The 18,598-nt window shown below is 41.8% G+C and overlaps 1 protein-coding gene across 3 annotated transcripts in view; it reads right to left on the bottom strand.

The window, feature by feature from the left end:
• Positions 1 to 2,434: 2,434 nt before the first annotated feature.
• Positions 2,435 to 18,598, bottom strand: part of VAV3 (vav guanine nucleotide exchange factor 3) — a 275,259-nt gene continuing 259,095 nt past the window's right edge. For all 3 annotated transcript variants that reach the window (XM_073571669.1, XM_073571670.1, XM_073571671.1), the window contains 2 exons: positions 15,548 to 15,699; positions 2,435 to 5,091 (listed from right to left, as the gene is read on the bottom strand). In XM_073571669.1, the coding sequence (XP_073427770.1) occupies positions 5,050 to 5,091; positions 15,548 to 15,699 (194 nt within the window). In that variant the 3' untranslated portion in view covers positions 2,435 to 5,049. The remainder of the gene's footprint in view (positions 5,092 to 15,547; positions 15,700 to 18,598) is intronic.

The raw sequence follows: 18,598 nt of genomic DNA, 5'->3' as shown, positions 1-18,598 counted from the left end.
GTATTTTTGGTTTATTCAGTAACTTATTGTCAAGTAAAAAAACAAAAAACAATAAAATTCAGAAGCGCGTTTAAAGTGAAGATACATAATAAAAAAAGTGGCATCTAAACATTTTCTTAGGTGGTAGAAAAGATAAGAGAAATTAATACTGCTAATCCTACATCTTGCAATAAATAATAATCTGAATCTCAGAATCATAGTACAAAATATAGAACAAAGTTTCTGTGCATTCACATTACAGGTAGAAACAAATAATACAGAAAAATTGGGAAATTCATAAATAATAGAGCATGCTGCAATACATGTTACTGCCATCTATTTCCAGCTGCTCCGTCCTTCAATGTTTTCTGTAGATATCCCATTAAACTACATTTACTAGTAGAGAATGACATAAAGCATGGCAGGCGCTCTACGTACACACAATATATAACTATGTGTCCTATCGGATGGACAAGTGCAGGATTTGATAGATGTAGCAGAGTTGAATGGCGTCATTTGGCGATTCATTTCTCCCAAGTATAGTTGCAGGTGTAGTATTTCCTAACATTACGTATATACAATGATACAAGAAGATATCATATGACATGACCCCTACCTTAACATTTTCAAAGGCTTGTGCTGTGTTGAAGGGAATTTTTTAGCATGATTTCACCACTAAAACTCTTTGCAGGAGCATGTAGGTCTTGAAAGGACAAGTCCAGAATTACCTTTAAATAGTCAGTCCATTCTTCTGTTACAGAAAAGTTGTCGCTTGACTCATTATGCAAATGAGGCTGAAGTGCTTTTGGTGGCTGGAAGCACTTCCCAAGCCTGTGCTCTCCTTAGCTTTTCCCTGCCCAGCACTGCTTTATGTTGCTTAATAGATACAGTGGGTACGGAAAGTATTCAGACCCCTTTAAATTTTTTACTCTTTGTTTCATTGCAGCCATTTGGTAAATTCAAAAAAGTTCATTTTTGTTCTCATTAATGTACACTCTGCACCCCATCTTGACTGAAAATATAGAAATTTTTGCAAATTTATTAAAAAAGAAAAACTGAAATATTACATGGTCATAAGTATTCAGACCCTTTGCTCAGACACCCATATTTAAGTCACATGCTGTCCATTTCCTTGTGATCCTCCTTGAGATGGTTCTACTTCTTCATTGGAGTACAGCTGTGTTTAAATAAACTGATAGGACTTGATTTGTAAAGGCACACACCTGTCTATGTAAGACCTCACAGCTCACAGTGCATGTCAGACCAAATGAGAATCATGAGGTCAAAGGAACTGGCCAAGGAGCTCAGTGACACAATTGTGGAAAAGCACAGATCTGGCCAAGGTTACAAAATAATTTCTGCTGTACTCAAGGTTCCTAAGAGCACAGTGGCCTCCATAATCCTTAAATAAAAGAAGTTTGGGACCACCAGAAGTCTTCCTAGACCTGGCTGTCCAGCCAAACTGAGCAATCGTGGGAGAAGAGCCTTGGTGAGAAAGGTAAAGAAGAACCCCAAGATCACTGTGGCTGAGCTCCACAGATGCAGTGGGGAGATGGGAGAAAATTCCACAAAGTTAACTATCACTGCAGCCCTCCACCAGTCAGGCCTTTATGACAGAGTGGCCCGACGGAAGCCTCTCCTCAGTGCCAGACATATGAAAGCCCACATAGAGTTTGCTAAGAAACACATGAAGGACTCCCAGACTATGAGAAATAAGGTTCTCTGGTCTGATGAGATGAAGACAGAACTTTTTGGTGATAATTCTAAGCGGTATGTGTGAAGAGTGTGAAGAAAACCAGGCACTGCTTATCACCTGCCCAATACAATCCCAACAGTGAAACATGGTGGTGGCAGCATCATGCTATGGGGGTGTTTTTCAGCTGCAGGGACAAGATGACTGGTTGCAATTGAAGGAAACATGAATGCAGCCAAGTACAGAGATATCCTGGATGAAAACCTCTTCCGGAGTGTTCTGGACTTCAGACTTGGCCGAAGGTTCACCTTCCAACAAGACAATGACCCTAAGCACACAGATAAAATAACAAATGAGTGGCTTCAGAACAACTCTGTGACCATTCTTGACTGGCCCAGCCAGAGCCCTGATCTAAACCCAATTGAGCATCTCTGGAGAAACCTGAAAATGGCTGTACACCCGTGTTCACCATCCAACCTGACGGAACTGGAGAGGATCTGCAAGGAAGAATGGCAGAGGATCCCCAAATCCAGGTGTGAAAAACTTGTTGCACCATTCCCAAGAAGACTCAAGGCTGTACTAGCTCAAAAGGTGCTTCTACTCAATATTGAGCAAAGGGTCTGAGTACTTATGACCATGCGATCTTTCAGTTTTTCTTTTTTAATAAAATTTGCAAAAACTTCGATATTTCTGTTTTGTTTTGAGTCAAGATGGGGTGCAGAGTGCACATTAATGAGAAAAAAAATGAACTTTTCTGAATTTACCAAATGGCTGCAATGAAACAAAGAGTGAAAAATGTAAAGGGGTCTGAATACTTTCCGTACCCACTGTAACTCCTTTTCATGAAGTCACATAGGAAAGAAGCTGTAAGTCAAGCAGGAGATGGCGATGGGCTGGAAATAGAGTTGGAAAGAGCTGCAGTTTGGGAGGAGCTGACACATGTGCCTCATTTGCATATTAATTCAAACACAGCTTTTTCAGTAATGAAGGAATGGATTGGCCATGTAAAGGTAATGCTGGACTTGTCTTTGCAAGAGCTACATGTGCATATAAACAGTTTGGGGGGTAAAATCCTGATGACAGGTTCCCTTTAAGGCTTCGGTCACATGTCCATACATTTGCTCATTTGAGAGAATGGGGTTGATTTTGCTAATACTGTGATCCGATTTTCTTGGCTGTGAATATCGGAACCCCCTTGTAGGAGAAGATAGAGAACAACATTTCTCCATCTTCTCCATTATGTGAGCCCGTGTAAACATGCACCCATAGACTTGAATGGGCGAGTCTTGTCTGATTTACGAGCGATTTTTCTCTTATGCGAAATCGATATGAGAAAAAAACATTGCCCCATTACACATCATTGGTCCAAGTGATATCCGATAAAAAATCCAATAGTAATACAGTGGTGCGAGCGAGTGCTAAGTGTTCACTTACAGATTCCTGCATTAAGATATCCTTTAGTGACATGGTATAGTTAATGCATTGTGTGTTAGCTGAAAAATACTACATCTATAAATGCAAAGTCTCAAGAGGGTATCCTTAGGGTAACTATCAATATTGGACTTTTGGGGGTCCGACCCTTGGTATGCCTACTAATCAGCTGTCTAAACGGGTCCTAGCACACTTATAAGAATGGCTGTGCGTGCTATTACAGTTTACTACAGCTTTGTGAGTGGGATGGGACTGAGCGGCAGCACCTAGCACAGCTCCTACTGAAGGAATGGCGCAGAACCCGGTCACCAATAAAGGGGACGTGGAGTATAGTGACTAACGACACATTTAGCTCTGCCACGTCTGTGTATATCAGCACCTGTAACATATAGAAATCACTCACCACATGTTAATTTTTCATGTTTCATTGCAAATGTTACTTATTTATTCTCTCAACAAAAATTTTTTAAAAATTGGAGATTTTATGCCATGTTTATCAATAAAAGATTATAAATTGGTGCAACTTTTACTCAGAAACACGCAGCACACCTGTCTTTTTAGGCAACTGTAAGGAATAAGTTGTCATGTAAGTGCAGCTTTGGAATAATGCTCTTTCTGGTCATTAAATAGCTTTTTATTACTCATTTTTCAACAGCCGGTTGCAGGATGTGACTCTAATTTGCAGTTGTCTCTGATGAGCCGGTATGATGTCTCCCAGGCACAGCACTCACAGATATGAGGGCGATGGATTCCTTCTTTCCTGTCACTATAAAACTTGCTCAGAAGAAATAGATTGATGGAGGACAATACAGTGTTACTGAGCAGTGATGTGGTGAGATATAACACTTACTAGAAAACAGCAGCACAATTTCTCTGCTCCCCTTACTCTGCTCCCCCCGCCTCCTCACCCAACTAAGACACATTTTAGCTTTATTTCTGAGTGAAAAATCAGTTCAGAAAGGAAATGACATTTCTCCTAAGTGGAGAAAGACGCATGTTTCTCTTGTAAAATATATTCCGGTTCTATTGGCTTATGCAGTGTATTGTAGCGTTTGCCTGGCTTTACAATGGCGCACGCTATGTTCATGTTCAAGTCTCTTCCCTTTTTTTTTAACACTTCTTTGGTGATATCAGTAGTCTGCCTTGCAAAATTGCCGCACATCAGAAATGTGGAGCGTTTTTGTGACTTGACAAACCCAAGCCCGCTTTCCTAGACACTTTAGACGTGCAAACGTCTATTCCTTTGGGCGCTAATATATTTTTCTGAAGTTATTTGTGCCAAAATGTTGATGCCCCCAATGCCAGGATTCTTGAACAGTAGAACATCTGCCCCAATGTTCCTGCGATCGATAGAAGTCCAGACCTAAACCCAACTGAGAACCTGGGGCTGACCGGCTCATTTCACATGAACTCTACGAGCTTGAGGAATTTCGGCAAGTCATGACATGCCATGATTTGATGGGTGGAGGTGACGCTATATGTCTCGGTGAAGAATTTTAGGGGTGAACAGGTGACATTTGTATTTACTATAGACATGTGACATTGACCTTAAATGATCTTAGTAAAGACCAACACAAACCCATTCAATGCGGTAACAATATAAAACATGAAAAACTCCAGTGGGGTAGTTACATTGTATAGGCACTGTGTGCGAGCTACTCCGGTTTGGCATAGTAAGATATGGCTTAGTTGTTCTGAATACAATTTTTCAGCTCTTCTCACACAATAGCAGATTCAGGTCAATTTCAGTCTGTGCACCATCAGTCCTGCAATGTCATGGGACATCCCAAAAGTGTACAACTCCAGATTCAGAGCATGCTCCTTAGATACATGAACAGTATTGAGACAGTGGAGTATTCAGCAATTGCTCCATGCTACAGAGGTGGTTAAGCCGATGTTTGCAAACTTCAGAAATATTTCCAGTGTTACGCTGAAGATCGTTAACATCATTCATCTTCTTCTACATATGTGGATGGAAACCAACCAACCTGTGGGTGCAAAAGAAAAACACAAAAATAAAAAGTAAGACCACTTCACTCTTTACAGCACCAACACAGAGGATTGCAGGTTATTGCCAATTCATTCCGGGATTAAATGGCACCGCTAAGTGCTGAGAAACAATTGAGCAATGATGGAACGGGTCCGCAATATGTCAATTTCTCATGCGGGTACCCTGAGTTTTCTTTGCGGATATTCCCCACAGACTTGGATTAGATATGGAAAATCCACAGGTAACAAATGCATGAGTTTTTAGTGCATTTCCATGCCTGAAACGCGTCAGTACACATGTAACCCGGACCTAAGTATACCAATACAGTTGTGTCAAAGCCAAGTACCAGGAAGTATAAAAAACAAAACAGCTTTACTGAAAAGCATGACATACCAAAAAGAGGCATAAAACACAGGGTCAAAAATGCAAGTTAAAAAAACACAAGCAATCTAATTTAAATAATAGGTGCAGAAATTCTGCAGCGTCAAAAACTCACCAGAAGTTCATCATGACAACGTAGCCTGAAAGTCAACACTGGTCCTTTAAAGAAGCCCTTTTGCCATATGTTTCACGTTGAACTGCACACACAATGTAATAGTGGCTACAGAGCAAAATAAAAATATTTTTTAATTTAGCCCTTCCGTTGCGGAGATATTAGTGATCAAAGTATTTGCTAGCTAAACAGTTATTTTTTTTGACAGAGAGATTTCACTGGGGGTGTGTACTTCTTTCTCTTTCTGATACTGACCAATCATAAGCAGGCAACAAGCAACACACTGGGGAAAGAATAACACGCCTTCACAATAGCTGAGAGACATGTACTGACAGTCTGCTTTCATTACTGCTGTGAGGCAGTGACCGGTGTCACAGGTAGGGGTCGCTGCATGTTCTCCCAGGAAGTGCACGGAGGCCATGAGAGTGCATTGCAGGCACAGGCGTAGCTGTGATTGCAATGGAGACTAAAAATAAGTTTTAGTTTTGGGCATGCTAGTGTACAAGGCAGATTTAGGGAAAACCTGATCTGGGGTTTTTGTATTTTGAAACATACTGCATGTTGGTAGTCGTGCAGTCTGTTTCATTCCAGTCCTGGGTTTTCCATGCGGCTGGATGCCACAGATCCCCATTAAAATCCCTGTGGTAAAGGGTTTGGGTATGTCAGGGTCAGAGTCAGTATCAGTCTGGTGTATGCTAGGGGGCAGAGCAATAGGCTCTGCAGAACTGCTATGTGAGGAAACACAGGCAAATGGAGCCAAGCAGCCAGGGGAGCAGAGACGCCTGGCACCCACATAGTACACAGCGGTGCAGTCGCAAACGGTAACTGGTCAGCGGAGGACTGGAATTTTTAGTGACTGTAAACGCAAGGATATTGTGTACTGAGGAGAGTTTTGAGTAAAGAGACGTTAACACGGTGGTGCAGTCGCCCATGGCAACTAGTCTCGGAAGTGGACTGTCTTGTGCCCGAAGGAGGTGGACTAGCGTATTTAACAGCTGTAAACCAGAGCATATGGTTCCCGGTAGCGATCCGGAGGATATTTTGTATTATGTAGTGCTGTGAATTGGACATTAATGATACGTACTTGTGTGAATTGCACATTAACGCTGTGAAGTATCCGCATTAAAGAGACTTTGTGTTGAAACTCTGTTGGGTCACTGCCTGCTCCCTGCATAAGTGTGCTATGGCTACACTACACTGCACAGTGATGACATGTGCTGAAGCAAAGAAGATCTGAGTGTGATTAAATGACAGACTTCATCTTCAGCAGTAAGTGTGGGGGAAAGGATAGTACTGCAGAATCAAGTCTCATTATAGACACTTCTAGAAGCTCTGCTCTCATAGTTCTGCCAGCTTGCCAATTATAAGCAGGCATACGCATATAAGGGGAAAAAAGAACACACACCCCACTATAGCATAGAACAGGCTGCTCCTGTGTAAGACATAATGACACAGCTTGCTCTCCTCACTGCAAAGTGATATACAGTTGTGCTCAAAAGTTTACCCCGGCAGAATTTTTTCTTTCTTAGACTTTCTTCAGAGAATATGAATGATAACACCAAAACTTTTTCTCCACTTATGATTAGTGGTTGGGTGAAGCCATTTATTGTCACACTACTGTTTTTCTCTTTTTAAAACATAATGACAACCCAAAACATCCAAATGACCCTGATCAAAAGTTTACATACCCCATTGCTTATTACCGTGTATTGCCCCCTGTAACATCAATGACAGCTTGAAATCTTTTGTGGTAGTTGTGGATGAGGTTCTTTATTTTCTCAGATGGTAAAGCTGCCCACTCTTCTTGGCAAAAAGCCTCCAGTTAATGCAAATTCCTGGACTGTCTAGCATGAACTGCGTGCTTGAGATCTCCCCAGAGCGGCTCATTGATATTGTGTTTAGGAGACTGAGATGGCCACTCCAGAACCTTCACTTTGCTCTGCTGTAGCCAATGACAGGTCAACTTGGCCTTGTGTTTTGGATCGTTGTCATGTTGGAACGTCCAAGTACGTGCCATGCACAGCTTACGGACTGATGATTGCAAGTTTGCCTCCAGTATTTGCTGATAGCGTTCTGCATTAATCTTTCCTTCAACTTTGACCAAGTTTCCTGTACCTTTGTAGTGCACACATGCCCAAAATATCAGCGATCCACCTCCGTGCTTTACAGTAGGAATGGTGTTCCTTTCATCATAGGCCTTGTTGACCTCTCTCCAAATGGTTGTGGCCAAAAGTTCAATTTTGGTCTCATCACTCCAAATTACCTTCTTCCAGAAGTTGTGAGGCTTGTCTCTGTGCTGTTTGCTTAATGTAGGCAAGATACTTCTGGCATTTGCGCAGTAATGGCTTTCTTCTGGCGACTTGACCATCCAGCCCATTTTTCTTCAAGTGCCTCCTTATTGTGCATCTTGAAACAGCCACACCGCTAGTTTTCAGAAACTCCAGTATTTCAGCTGATGTTATTTGTGGGTTTTTCTTTGCATCCCAAACAATTTTCATGGTAGTTTTCATGGTAGTTGTGGATAAAATTTTTGTTGGTCTACCTGACCGTGGTTTTGTTTTTACAGAGCCCCTGATTTTCCATTTGTTAATCACAGTTTGAACGCTGCCGACTGGCATTATCAATTCCTTGGATATCTTTTTGTATACCTTTCCTCTTTTACATAGTTCAAGAGGGGCAATTAACAGTAAAAAGAAAGCATTTAAACTACTAAAGCAGGATGGCACCGTTGAAGCTCTAAAAAACTATAAGGAGAAAAATTCTTTATCTAAAAAAATAATTAAAGCTGCCAAAATGGAAACAGAGAAGCACATTGCTAAGGAGAGTAAAACTAATCCCAAACTGTTCTTCAACTATATCAATAGTAAAAGAATCAAAAGTGAAAGTGTAGGCCCCTTAAAAAACTGTGAGGAAAGTATGGTTGTAGATGATGAGGAAAAAGCTAATATATTAAACACCTTCTCCACGGTATTCACAGTGGAAAATAAAATGCCCTAGGTGAAAAGCCGAGAGACAAAGAAAACCCTATATTAAGGGTCACCAATCTAACCCAAGAAGAGGTGCAAAACTGGCTAAATACGATTAAAATAGATAAATCTCCGGGTCCCGATGGCATACACCCACTAGTACTAAGTAATGTAATAGACAAACCATTATTTCTTATATTTAGAGACTCTATAGCGACAGGGTCTGTTCCACAGGACTGGCGCATAGCAAATGTGGTACCAATATTCAAAAAGGGGCTCTAAAAGTGAACCTGGAAATTATAGGCCAGTAAGTCTAACCTCTATTGTTGGTAAAATATGTGAAGGGTTTCTGAGGGATGTTATTCTGGATTATCTCAATGAGAATAACTGTGTAACTCCATATCAGCATGGGTTTATGAGAAATCGCTCCTGTCAAACCAATCTAATCAGTTTTTATGAAGAGGTAAGCTATAGAATGGACCAAGGTGAGTCATTGGATATGGTAAATCTTGATTTTTCCAAAGCGTTTGATACCGTGCCACACAAGAGGTTGGTACACAAAATGAGAATGCTAGGTCTGGGGGAAAATGTGTGTAAATGGGTAAGTAACTGGCTCAGTGATAGAAAGCAGAGGGTGGTTATAAATGGTATATTCTCTAACTGGGTCGCTGTGACCAGTGGGGTACCGCAGGGGTCGGTGTTGGGACCTATTCTCTTCAACATATTTATTAATGATCTGGTAGAAGGTTTACACAGTAAAATATCGATATTTGCAGATGATACAAAACTATGTAAAGCAGTCAATACAAGAGACTATAGTATTCTGCTACAGATGGATCTGGATAAGTTGGGAACTTGGGCCGAAAGGTGGCAGATGCAGTTTAACAATGATAAATATAAGGTTATACACATGGGAAGAAGGAATCAATATCACCATTACACACTGAACGGTAAACCACTGGGTAAGTCTGACATGGAGAAGGACTTGGGGATCCAAGTTAATGATAAATTTTAAATATACCAATGTTGTCCTACAATGATTATTAGAATCTGGCACTTTAATGATACATATAAACACGACAATATTCCGGACTTACATGTGAACCCCTGCCGAAATAAGATAAAGAGATCCAGAAAAAGTAATCTTAAATTACCATGTTTATTAAATACACATAACAACAACTGAAAACTGCCCAGTAGAAGGCGCAATATACCCTAATAGTCACATATATCTAGATATAGCGGCAACATGACTTGCAAGTCTAAGTCTCCATATCCATCTCATACAAAAAATAATTGCTAATGCAAAAAATATTAATGATAGAAAAAGGTCCTAGACCACAATTCAGATCATAGATCTCATATAGCTGAAAATATCATACCCATTTAGATGTAGCGGCAACATGACAGACCAGTCTAAGTCCCCTAATCAACCCTCGTAAGTAAACAACTCCAGCGTGAGTTAGAAAGGTTAGATGTAAATATGAATAGACAGGGTAACAATACCTGTATATGGTGAACACAAATAACAATGGGCACCGCAGCCTCCTCTACCCCAGGGGTGGAGGAGGCTGCGGTGCCCATCGTTATTTGTGTTCACCATATACAGGTATTGCCAGGCAGCGGCTGTCAAGGCAAACAGGATCATGGAGTGCATTAAAAGAGGTCTGGATACACATGATGAGAGCATTATACTGCCTCTGTACAAATCTCTGGTTAGACCGCACATGGAGTACTGTGTACAGTTTTGGGCACCAGTGCTAAGGAAGGATATAATGGAACTAGAGCGGGTATAAAGGAGGGCAACAAAATTAAGAAAGGGGATGGGGGAACTACAATACCCAGAGAGATTAGCAAAATTAGGATTATTTAGTCTAGAAAAAAGACGACTGAGGGGCGATCTAATAACCATGTATAAGTATATAAGGGGACAATACAAATATCTCTCCGAGGATCTGTTTATACCAAGGAAGGTGACGGTCACAAGGGGGCATTCTCTGCATCTGGAGGAGGTTTTTCCACCAACATAGAAGAGGATTCTTTACTGTTAGGGCAGTGAGAATCTGGAATTCCCTGCCTGTGGAGGTGGTGATGGCGAACTCAGTCGAAGGGTTCAAGAGAGGCCTGGATGTCTTCCTGGAGCGTATCAATAGTGTATCTTACAGTTATTGTTAGGTTCTTTAGAAGGACGTAGATCTGGGGATTTATTCTGACAGAATTTTATAGGCTGAACTGGATGGACTAATGTCTTTTTTCGGCCTTGCTAAATATGTTACTATGTTACCTTTTCCCGTAGATCCGTTGACAATTCTTTTGCTTTCCCCATGACTCACAAATAGGGATGAGTGAATAGCTTCAGATAAGAGCTTATCCAAGTAGCTATAGCGCTTACCGAACAGCTGCATCCGGATCCCGGATCCCTGGAGCGCTTCCGATGATCAGCTATTCGGCTCCGCAACTGAATGTGTAGCGGCTGCTTCACTGTCACAACACATGTATGGAGAGCCCAACAAACAGGCTCTCTATGCATGTGGTGTTGTGACTATCACACAGCCACGACACATACAGCTGCGTAGCCGAACAGCTGATTATCGGGCGTGCTCCAGGTATCCAGGTTTCCGATGCAGCTATTCCATAAGCGCTATAGCTATTCAGATAAGTTCTTATCCAAAGTTATTCGCTCATCCCTACTCACAAACCAGAAACGTCAGTGGCTGGATGAAAGATGCAAGAGTCTGTCTGGATCCCAGAAACTCACTCAGCTTTTATGCACACACACTGATTACAAGCAAATGGGTCACAGGTGAGGATGTTACCTTTAGTAACCATTCAAACCCATTTGTGTCAACTTCTGTGCATGTTATAAGGCCAAAAACACCATGGTATGTGAACTTTTGATCAGGGTCATTTGGATATTTAGGTTGTCATTATGATTTAAAAAGAGAAAACACAGCAGTTTGACAATAAATGGCTTAACCCAACCAGTAACCATGAGTGGAGAAAAAGTTTTGGTGTTATCATTCATATTACCTGCAAAAAGGCCAAGAAAGCAAAAATTCTGTCAGGATATGTAAACTTTTGAGCACAACTGTATGTGCTGAAGAACAGCAGACCTGAGTGTGAATGATAGCTTTCATCTCAAGCATTCAGTGTAAGGGGAAGAGCAGTACAGTAGAGTTGGCAGCACTACACTTGCTTTGGTAATGTTAATGTGCATTTGGTTCTGCCAATGAAGCTCATTTGAATTTGAGAAGAAAGCTAACAGAAGTGTTTGTAATGAGACAACTGCAGTACTGCCCATACCCCACAATGAGTACTGACAATTAAAGCTGTTAATCACACTCAGATCTGCTTTGATCCAGAAAATGTAATCACTTTAATAAATAATCTTTATTTTTATACAGCGCTAACATATTCCGTGCTTTACAGTTTGCACACATTATCATCACTGTCCCCGATGGGGCTCACTGTTATGATTGGGTCACAGAGGAGGAGAGCAAGACCAAGCTAAGGCACAGAAAACCAGAGAGGTTGGTAACTAAGCGGATTGCAGACCCCTGATCCTATCCACACAAATAGCAGTAGCCGTGGAGCGTACCTACGATGATCCTAGACGCCTCGTCACAGCCGGAGAGCTAAATAAGCCTAAAGCAAGAAAGGGGAAATCTAAACTTCCCCAGAGCAGACCCCAAAGGAATAGATAGCCCCCAAACATATATTGACGGTGAGACAAGATGAAAACACAAACGCAGGTAGGAAATTAGACTGAGCAAACGATGGGGCCCACACTGACTAGACAGGACAGGAAAGGAAAGGAAAGACACTGTCTGCAATCATGCAAAAAACCCTGCAAAAAATGTCCAACACGTCTGATAGAAAAATACCGAAGTCTCACGACTTCGCCCATTATATCAGCACTTTGGTATATTCTGAAAGCAGAGCAAAAAAGAGGCCAATCTATTAAGGGACAAAAACAAACTGGCACAAGCAGTAACATATGGATGGAGATTCAGCACAGCTCCAGCCGGAGCTGGCTGACCACACAAAACTGAAATAGACAAAACCAGATCAAATGTGAACAATAGCAAAAGAACACTTAGCTGAGCATGCAGGGACTGAGCTGGAAACTAAGACCTCAGGAGGCAGGAAAAAATCACCAGCAGGGATAGAGGGAGTCGGCTGTCTTAAATCCAGTCAGAAACTCCAGATCTCCAATCTTCCTCCTCATCAGGTGGCAAGCCTCTGTTAATCAGATCAGCTCCATTACCTCCAGTCACCACCAGAGGGAGCCCAGAAAGAGAACTCGCAACCCCTCTGTCAATACAACCATCTCTGTTGTGAGTTCATTTTCCCCTTCAACATTGAGGTCTGATGAACTCCCTCTTCTGGTGAAGGAAGGTAGTGAGGCTGATTACCAAGCACATGGGAAGGATGATGTTGACTGGTCGACGGGAATTACTGACTGGATATAAGGCAGTCGACGCCCTTCTGCCTTGCTGGTGATCTCTCTGAGGGATTCTAGGAGACCAGTCTGATTCCTGCTCCTCAAAAGCAAAGTTTTCTGTTCTACTTTTTGCATTTGTGTTTTGGTTTTGTTTTGCATTGTTTTCCTTGATTTCTGCCATTCCCTGCTGGGGGGTGAGCTGAATTCCTTTTTGCTCTGTCTTCAGATAATACCTGAGTACTGATATAGTCTTTTTGAAGCCTAGAGTCTTCAGGGCTTTTTTCCCTATCAGCTGTTGGCTCTTGTTTTGATAGGGTTTTGGAGGATTACAGACAGCAGCTTTTCTATCCTGTCCTGTCTAGTTAGCTTGGGCCCCATCATTTGCTCAGCCTATCTTTCTATCTGTGTGAGTGTTTTTTCATTTTGCTTCACCGTCATTATATGTTGGGGGCTGCCTATTGCTTTGGGGTCTGCTCTGGGGCAGTTTAGATTTCCCTTTCTGCCTTTAGGCTATGTAGTTCTCCGGCTGTGATCGAGGGGTCTAGGGCACCGTAGGAACCCCCCACGGCTACTGGTAGTTGTTGTTGATAGGTTCAGGGGTCTGCAATCCGATAGCTGCCAACTTCTCTGGTTTTCTAGACTTAGCTAGTATTTCTGTTTTTGCCTCCTACGGTGACTCATTCATAACACATCTCCACTACCTTCACTAGTAACCAGAGGTAGGCCAGAAAGCGAATTCACAACAGCTCACAATCTAAATTCCTTATCAGTATGTCTTTAGAATGTGGGAGGAAACCCACGCAAACACAGGGAGAACATACAAACTCCTTGCAGATGTTGTCCTTGGTGGGATTCGAACCCAGGACTCCAGTGCTGCAGTGTTATCCACTGAGCCACCGTGCTGTCCTTTAATTGAAGAGAGCAGACTGTCAATAGATGTCTCACATTGAGCATTATCTAAGCTATTGTGGGGAGCAAGTTCTTCTTTCCCCAGTGTGTTGCTGCCTGCTTATGATTGCTCTGTTCAGAAAGAGGAATAAGTACATGCCCCTAGTTAAATCTCTCTGATAATACCCACCTAGACTTAAAAATAACTGTTTAAGCATCAAATACTTTTCATCAACTAATATCTCCAAAACAGAAAGATGAAATTCCATTGTATTTCCAGTTCAACATGAAAAATTTGGTGAAAGATTCTCTTTGAAGCGCCTTGCCACATAACGTAGGATAAAGAACCAACAGAGAAACTCAACTTGCATACAAGTGTTTCAGGGTTGTATGTCTCTCATCAGTGCAAAGCAGGAGAGCTGGATTGGCTGGGTAAGTCTCCTTACAATGACTTGGCAGTCTCCACAATGAGAAACTGTACATCTTAAACCACCTCAGAGGCCTTTCACCCATCCAAACCAGTTCTTTGGCTTTGCACTAATGAGGTAAATTAACCCAAAACATGTGTCTGCAAATGGAGTGTCTGGTTTGTTTTCATATACTGAGTCATGTGGCAAGGCCCTTTCAAGAATTGATATTGGCTTTCAGGATTACCACTTCCAATAGGTGGAACTAATGTTCCAATCCCCTTACTCTAGGAAGAGACTATTTGTATATTTAAATTCCCAGGAGAGCATTGCATGGCCTATAAGTCTCCTTACATTGTCTTTGCATTCTCCACAAGGAGAAACTCTAAGCCTTAAGGCCCCATCACACACAGCGATCTCGCTAGCGAGATCGCTGATTTTGTGACGCCACAGCGATCTCGCCAGCGACAGCTCTGGGTCTGACGGGGATCAGCGACCAGCCCCCCTGCCGGGTATCGCTGATTGTGCTCAATCGGCCTGGGCCATTTTTTGATCGCTGGCCAGCACGCATCGCTGCGTGTGGCAGTGAGAGACCAGCGATCAGCGATACTGGATGCTGGTTTCTAATGTAAACATCGGGTACCCAGGAGCTGCCGCTCCTGAATACCCGATGTTTACATTAGAAACCAGCTTGCTCGCTGGTCCTGATCGCTGGAGGGGCTGTCTATGTGACAGCTCACCAGCGATCAGCCTAACGATGTCCCAGCGATCCCATCCATGTCGGATCGTTGGTGGGATCGCTGGGACATCGTTATGTGTAACGGGGGCTTTAAGTTGCAGGAAGACAGACAGCTGTTTAATTTGTGTGAGGATCGCATCACAATCCTTAGACTAGCTGTCTGCGCTCCTGACCTGAGCATGACTATGTATTTCTCTGCAGCTGTCATACTCAGGTCAGGAGAGCAGACAGACAGTCCGAGGATTGCGATGCGATCCTTGCACTAGTTATACAGCTGTCTGTCTGTGATCTTAGACCCACTATCTACACAAAATATTGGCATCATAATCTTTATCAGTTATACCCTAAACTCCTTATCAGGTTATCTTCTGCTGGATTTTTGGAGTCTTAATATATTAGCATGCCATGTCTTCTCATTGCGTGCCTTTACTTTTACGTCAGTCCCAGTAAAGCTCAACCTTAAGCAGTGGCTTTTGTTATATTAATTTATTATTGTATATCTTCCACCATCATGTACCTTTCCATTTGTTTCTCCTCTCCACCAGCCATTGGTCCCCGACTTGGTATAGATCTTTACCACATCGCCTTTGAATAAGGACAGCTCCCTCATGTCTCTCGCACAGAAATCATACCGTGCAATCGCAATACCTAGAACTTTGGGACTCAGGACTGAAAGAACAATGGAAAGAAGTCATGACAGGTAAAAAAAATAAAAAGCAACCTCATATAAAATGAATGGTATGGTGGAGAAAAAATGGTTAGAAAGTATTGTATTAATCTGTGATGTGATGTACAGTGGGAGAAATGGTTATTACTACACTACGTATGTAGATTCTCTATATGAAGCTTCGGTAAAAAACATCTTATTCGACTACACTAGTCCCAACACTAGAACTATTAAGCAGCTGATCGTCAGATTAATATACTGAGGCCTGAAGAATGTTGTGATATATCAGACAATGCGTAGCGTTTGCGTGAATATTATGATGGCAAGTCAGAGATCTGGGTTCTGGGAATGACACAGATTAGAAATTAGAAAAAAGTTTTTGACAGTGAGGGTGATCAATGAGTGGGACAGGTGGTGAGCTCTCCTTCAATGGAAGTCTTCAAACATAGGCTGGACAGACATCTGTCTGAGATGGTGAATCCTGCATTGAGCAGGGGGTTGGACACAATGACCCTGGAGGTCCCTTCCAACTCGAACATTCTAGGATTCTATGACTTTATTATAGGAGTAATAATAAAATGTAATTCCACCTAGTCCTATAGCATTTCCTCTTTTGGACTCTTCTGCTCAGTAATTGTATATTGTAGGTTTATTGCGAGATTTTATTTGCTTTATATACCGTTCATTATAAAGTTTACTTTTGAACTCATGCTACTTGGTGGAGTTTCTTAGACCATAGCAATGAGCTAAGGCAGCCATATCTACGGCATACACTGCTACCACTTTGGAAGAGAGGAACATGCAAACGATATATAGCTTTCTCCCTGCAGAACAGGGCTCAGTAAAATGTGTTTTACCTATGCATATATAATGTACAATGCATAGACAATAATTCTGACTAATAGGGTTAGATACAATGCGCCTATACTTATTACTCCATACACTAAGTTATGCTGAGTTCAAGGTTTTACGCAAATCATTTGCATAAATCAAGGCATGCCAAAGAAAGACGTCTCGTGTCATCGGCTGCCTTTATTGCCCCACACCAGGCATAACACAGGGTATCGGTTTTGCCTAGACTGTTCCTTTCACTTTTGCCTAGACTGTTCCTTTCACTTTTACCTAGACTGTTCCTTTCATTGATTCCCTGAGCAATTCTCATTGGCAGTGCAAGTCCATAGGCAAGAAATGTCAGATAACTGTAAAGTAAGGACATGACAAAATTCTATAAAATAATATTAGTGTACTGTATAATATCCTTATTTCACCTTAGTCTGTAATAACGTAATGACGTTATAACTATTTAAAGGGGATATCCAATTTTGGGGAAACATTTTTATTTTTAATTGCATTCATTTTTGGTGGGGAAAAAAATCTTTTTTGTAATTAGGTTTCATAAAAATGTTGCGCCCTTTTGTCTCTTATAGGCACTGTGTTGCACTGTCTATGTGGCTGCAGAATTACCGTAGTTAACTGGGAATCTGTCAGTGAGCTCATTCTAGCTGTCCAACTGGAGAATTTCTCTCTCTTTTATCTGTCTTTTTTCAGTTAAGTTATGACTGCAGACCTCACACATCAAAGTGGCATTGTGTAAAATTTGGAATGAAACTGTAAAAATCATTTTTTTTTAATGCATCTAAATAAAGAAATAAAAAAAATGTTCTGAGATGGACAACCCCTTTAACCATTAAAAGTACTCTTTCACAAAGTGCTCGTGTAAGAAGTGTCATTCCGAGTGTCCAGATCTCTGACGGCCATGACTGCTGCCGGGCAGAGGCACAGTATACAGTCACATGCGGTAAAAAGCATGCCGAGGAATGGGATTTTCAGAGTTGCCAATGTGTATTGATGATCTGATCGATGATCTTTTCCACGCTTCATGGCTCGCTGGCTCTTATCACTGTCTGACCCAGATCTCACATCTGGAGATCACTGAACCGGCATGTGAGTCTTCAATAGCAATTTCCTAACGAGTGTCGCTAGAGAATCTCCACCAGTAGAAGAGGAGTACAAGATGATAGTCACAGTAGGTGAGGAGGATAAATGCTGCAATTGATTACGGCAACTGTGGGATTCCCCAATGTTTCCCTTGCATTCTGCAATGTTTATCAGTCCCATTTACTGATTAGTGGATGGCAATTGCTGATAGAAATGTGAAGTTTCCTGGCTAAATGTATATTATTAATAATGACTTATTTCAGTACCAATACATCATACAACTAGAGTTCTACCAAAAAAAAGGACCCATTCATATGCTTTAGTAATTGATATAATGCAGAATGGAGTCAACTTTGAAAGATAAAAAGTGAGTGGTTTGGATTGTAATTAAAAGGGTTGGCAACTACTTTTTTGTCTGATCGGTGGGGGTGCGATACTTGGCAATGCCGCTGATCAGCCGTTACCGGTGCATGCGCCGTCCGGAAGTTCTCAGATGCCGCTAGAACACAGCAGCTCCATCAAAACTATCGTTCCCGGCCCGAGGCCGGGAGCTACAGATCCAGCCCCTGTTCATTTGTATAGGGAAAGAGAACCGTTAAAGCCACTATAGAAATGAGCTGCTATATTCTACCAACATCCGGCCAGCGCAGGTAACAGGTGATCGGCAGGGGTCAAGGGTATCACACCCCTACCAATCAGATATTGATGGTCATTATTAAAAAAAATAGTGGCCAGCCCCCTTTAAGTGAAAGAAATCCCACCTGATTCTGAATCATGTGGAAGGTCTCACTCAAAGACTGACCGCTTTCACTATAGGAGCATGCATAGAGATAGCTGTCAATCAGTGATTAGTACCGCCTACTGGACTCCAAAGCCCAAGATGAGCGGGAATTTAAATAATAAAATACTAATTATATTTAGTTTTTTTGCGCAAAAACTATACATCAATCCGCTCAGTTCCTT

The sequence above is a fragment of the Dendrobates tinctorius genome, unplaced genomic scaffold (assembly GCF_039654945.1).
Source record: "Dendrobates tinctorius isolate UK_male_01 unplaced genomic scaffold, ASM3965494v1 ptg000029l, whole genome shotgun sequence".
NCBI classification, from domain to species: domain Eukaryota; kingdom Metazoa; phylum Chordata; class Amphibia; order Anura; family Dendrobatidae; genus Dendrobates; species Dendrobates tinctorius.
Note: the sequence above shows the minus strand (reverse complement) of the source record. Positions and strands in the feature narration are given on the sequence as shown.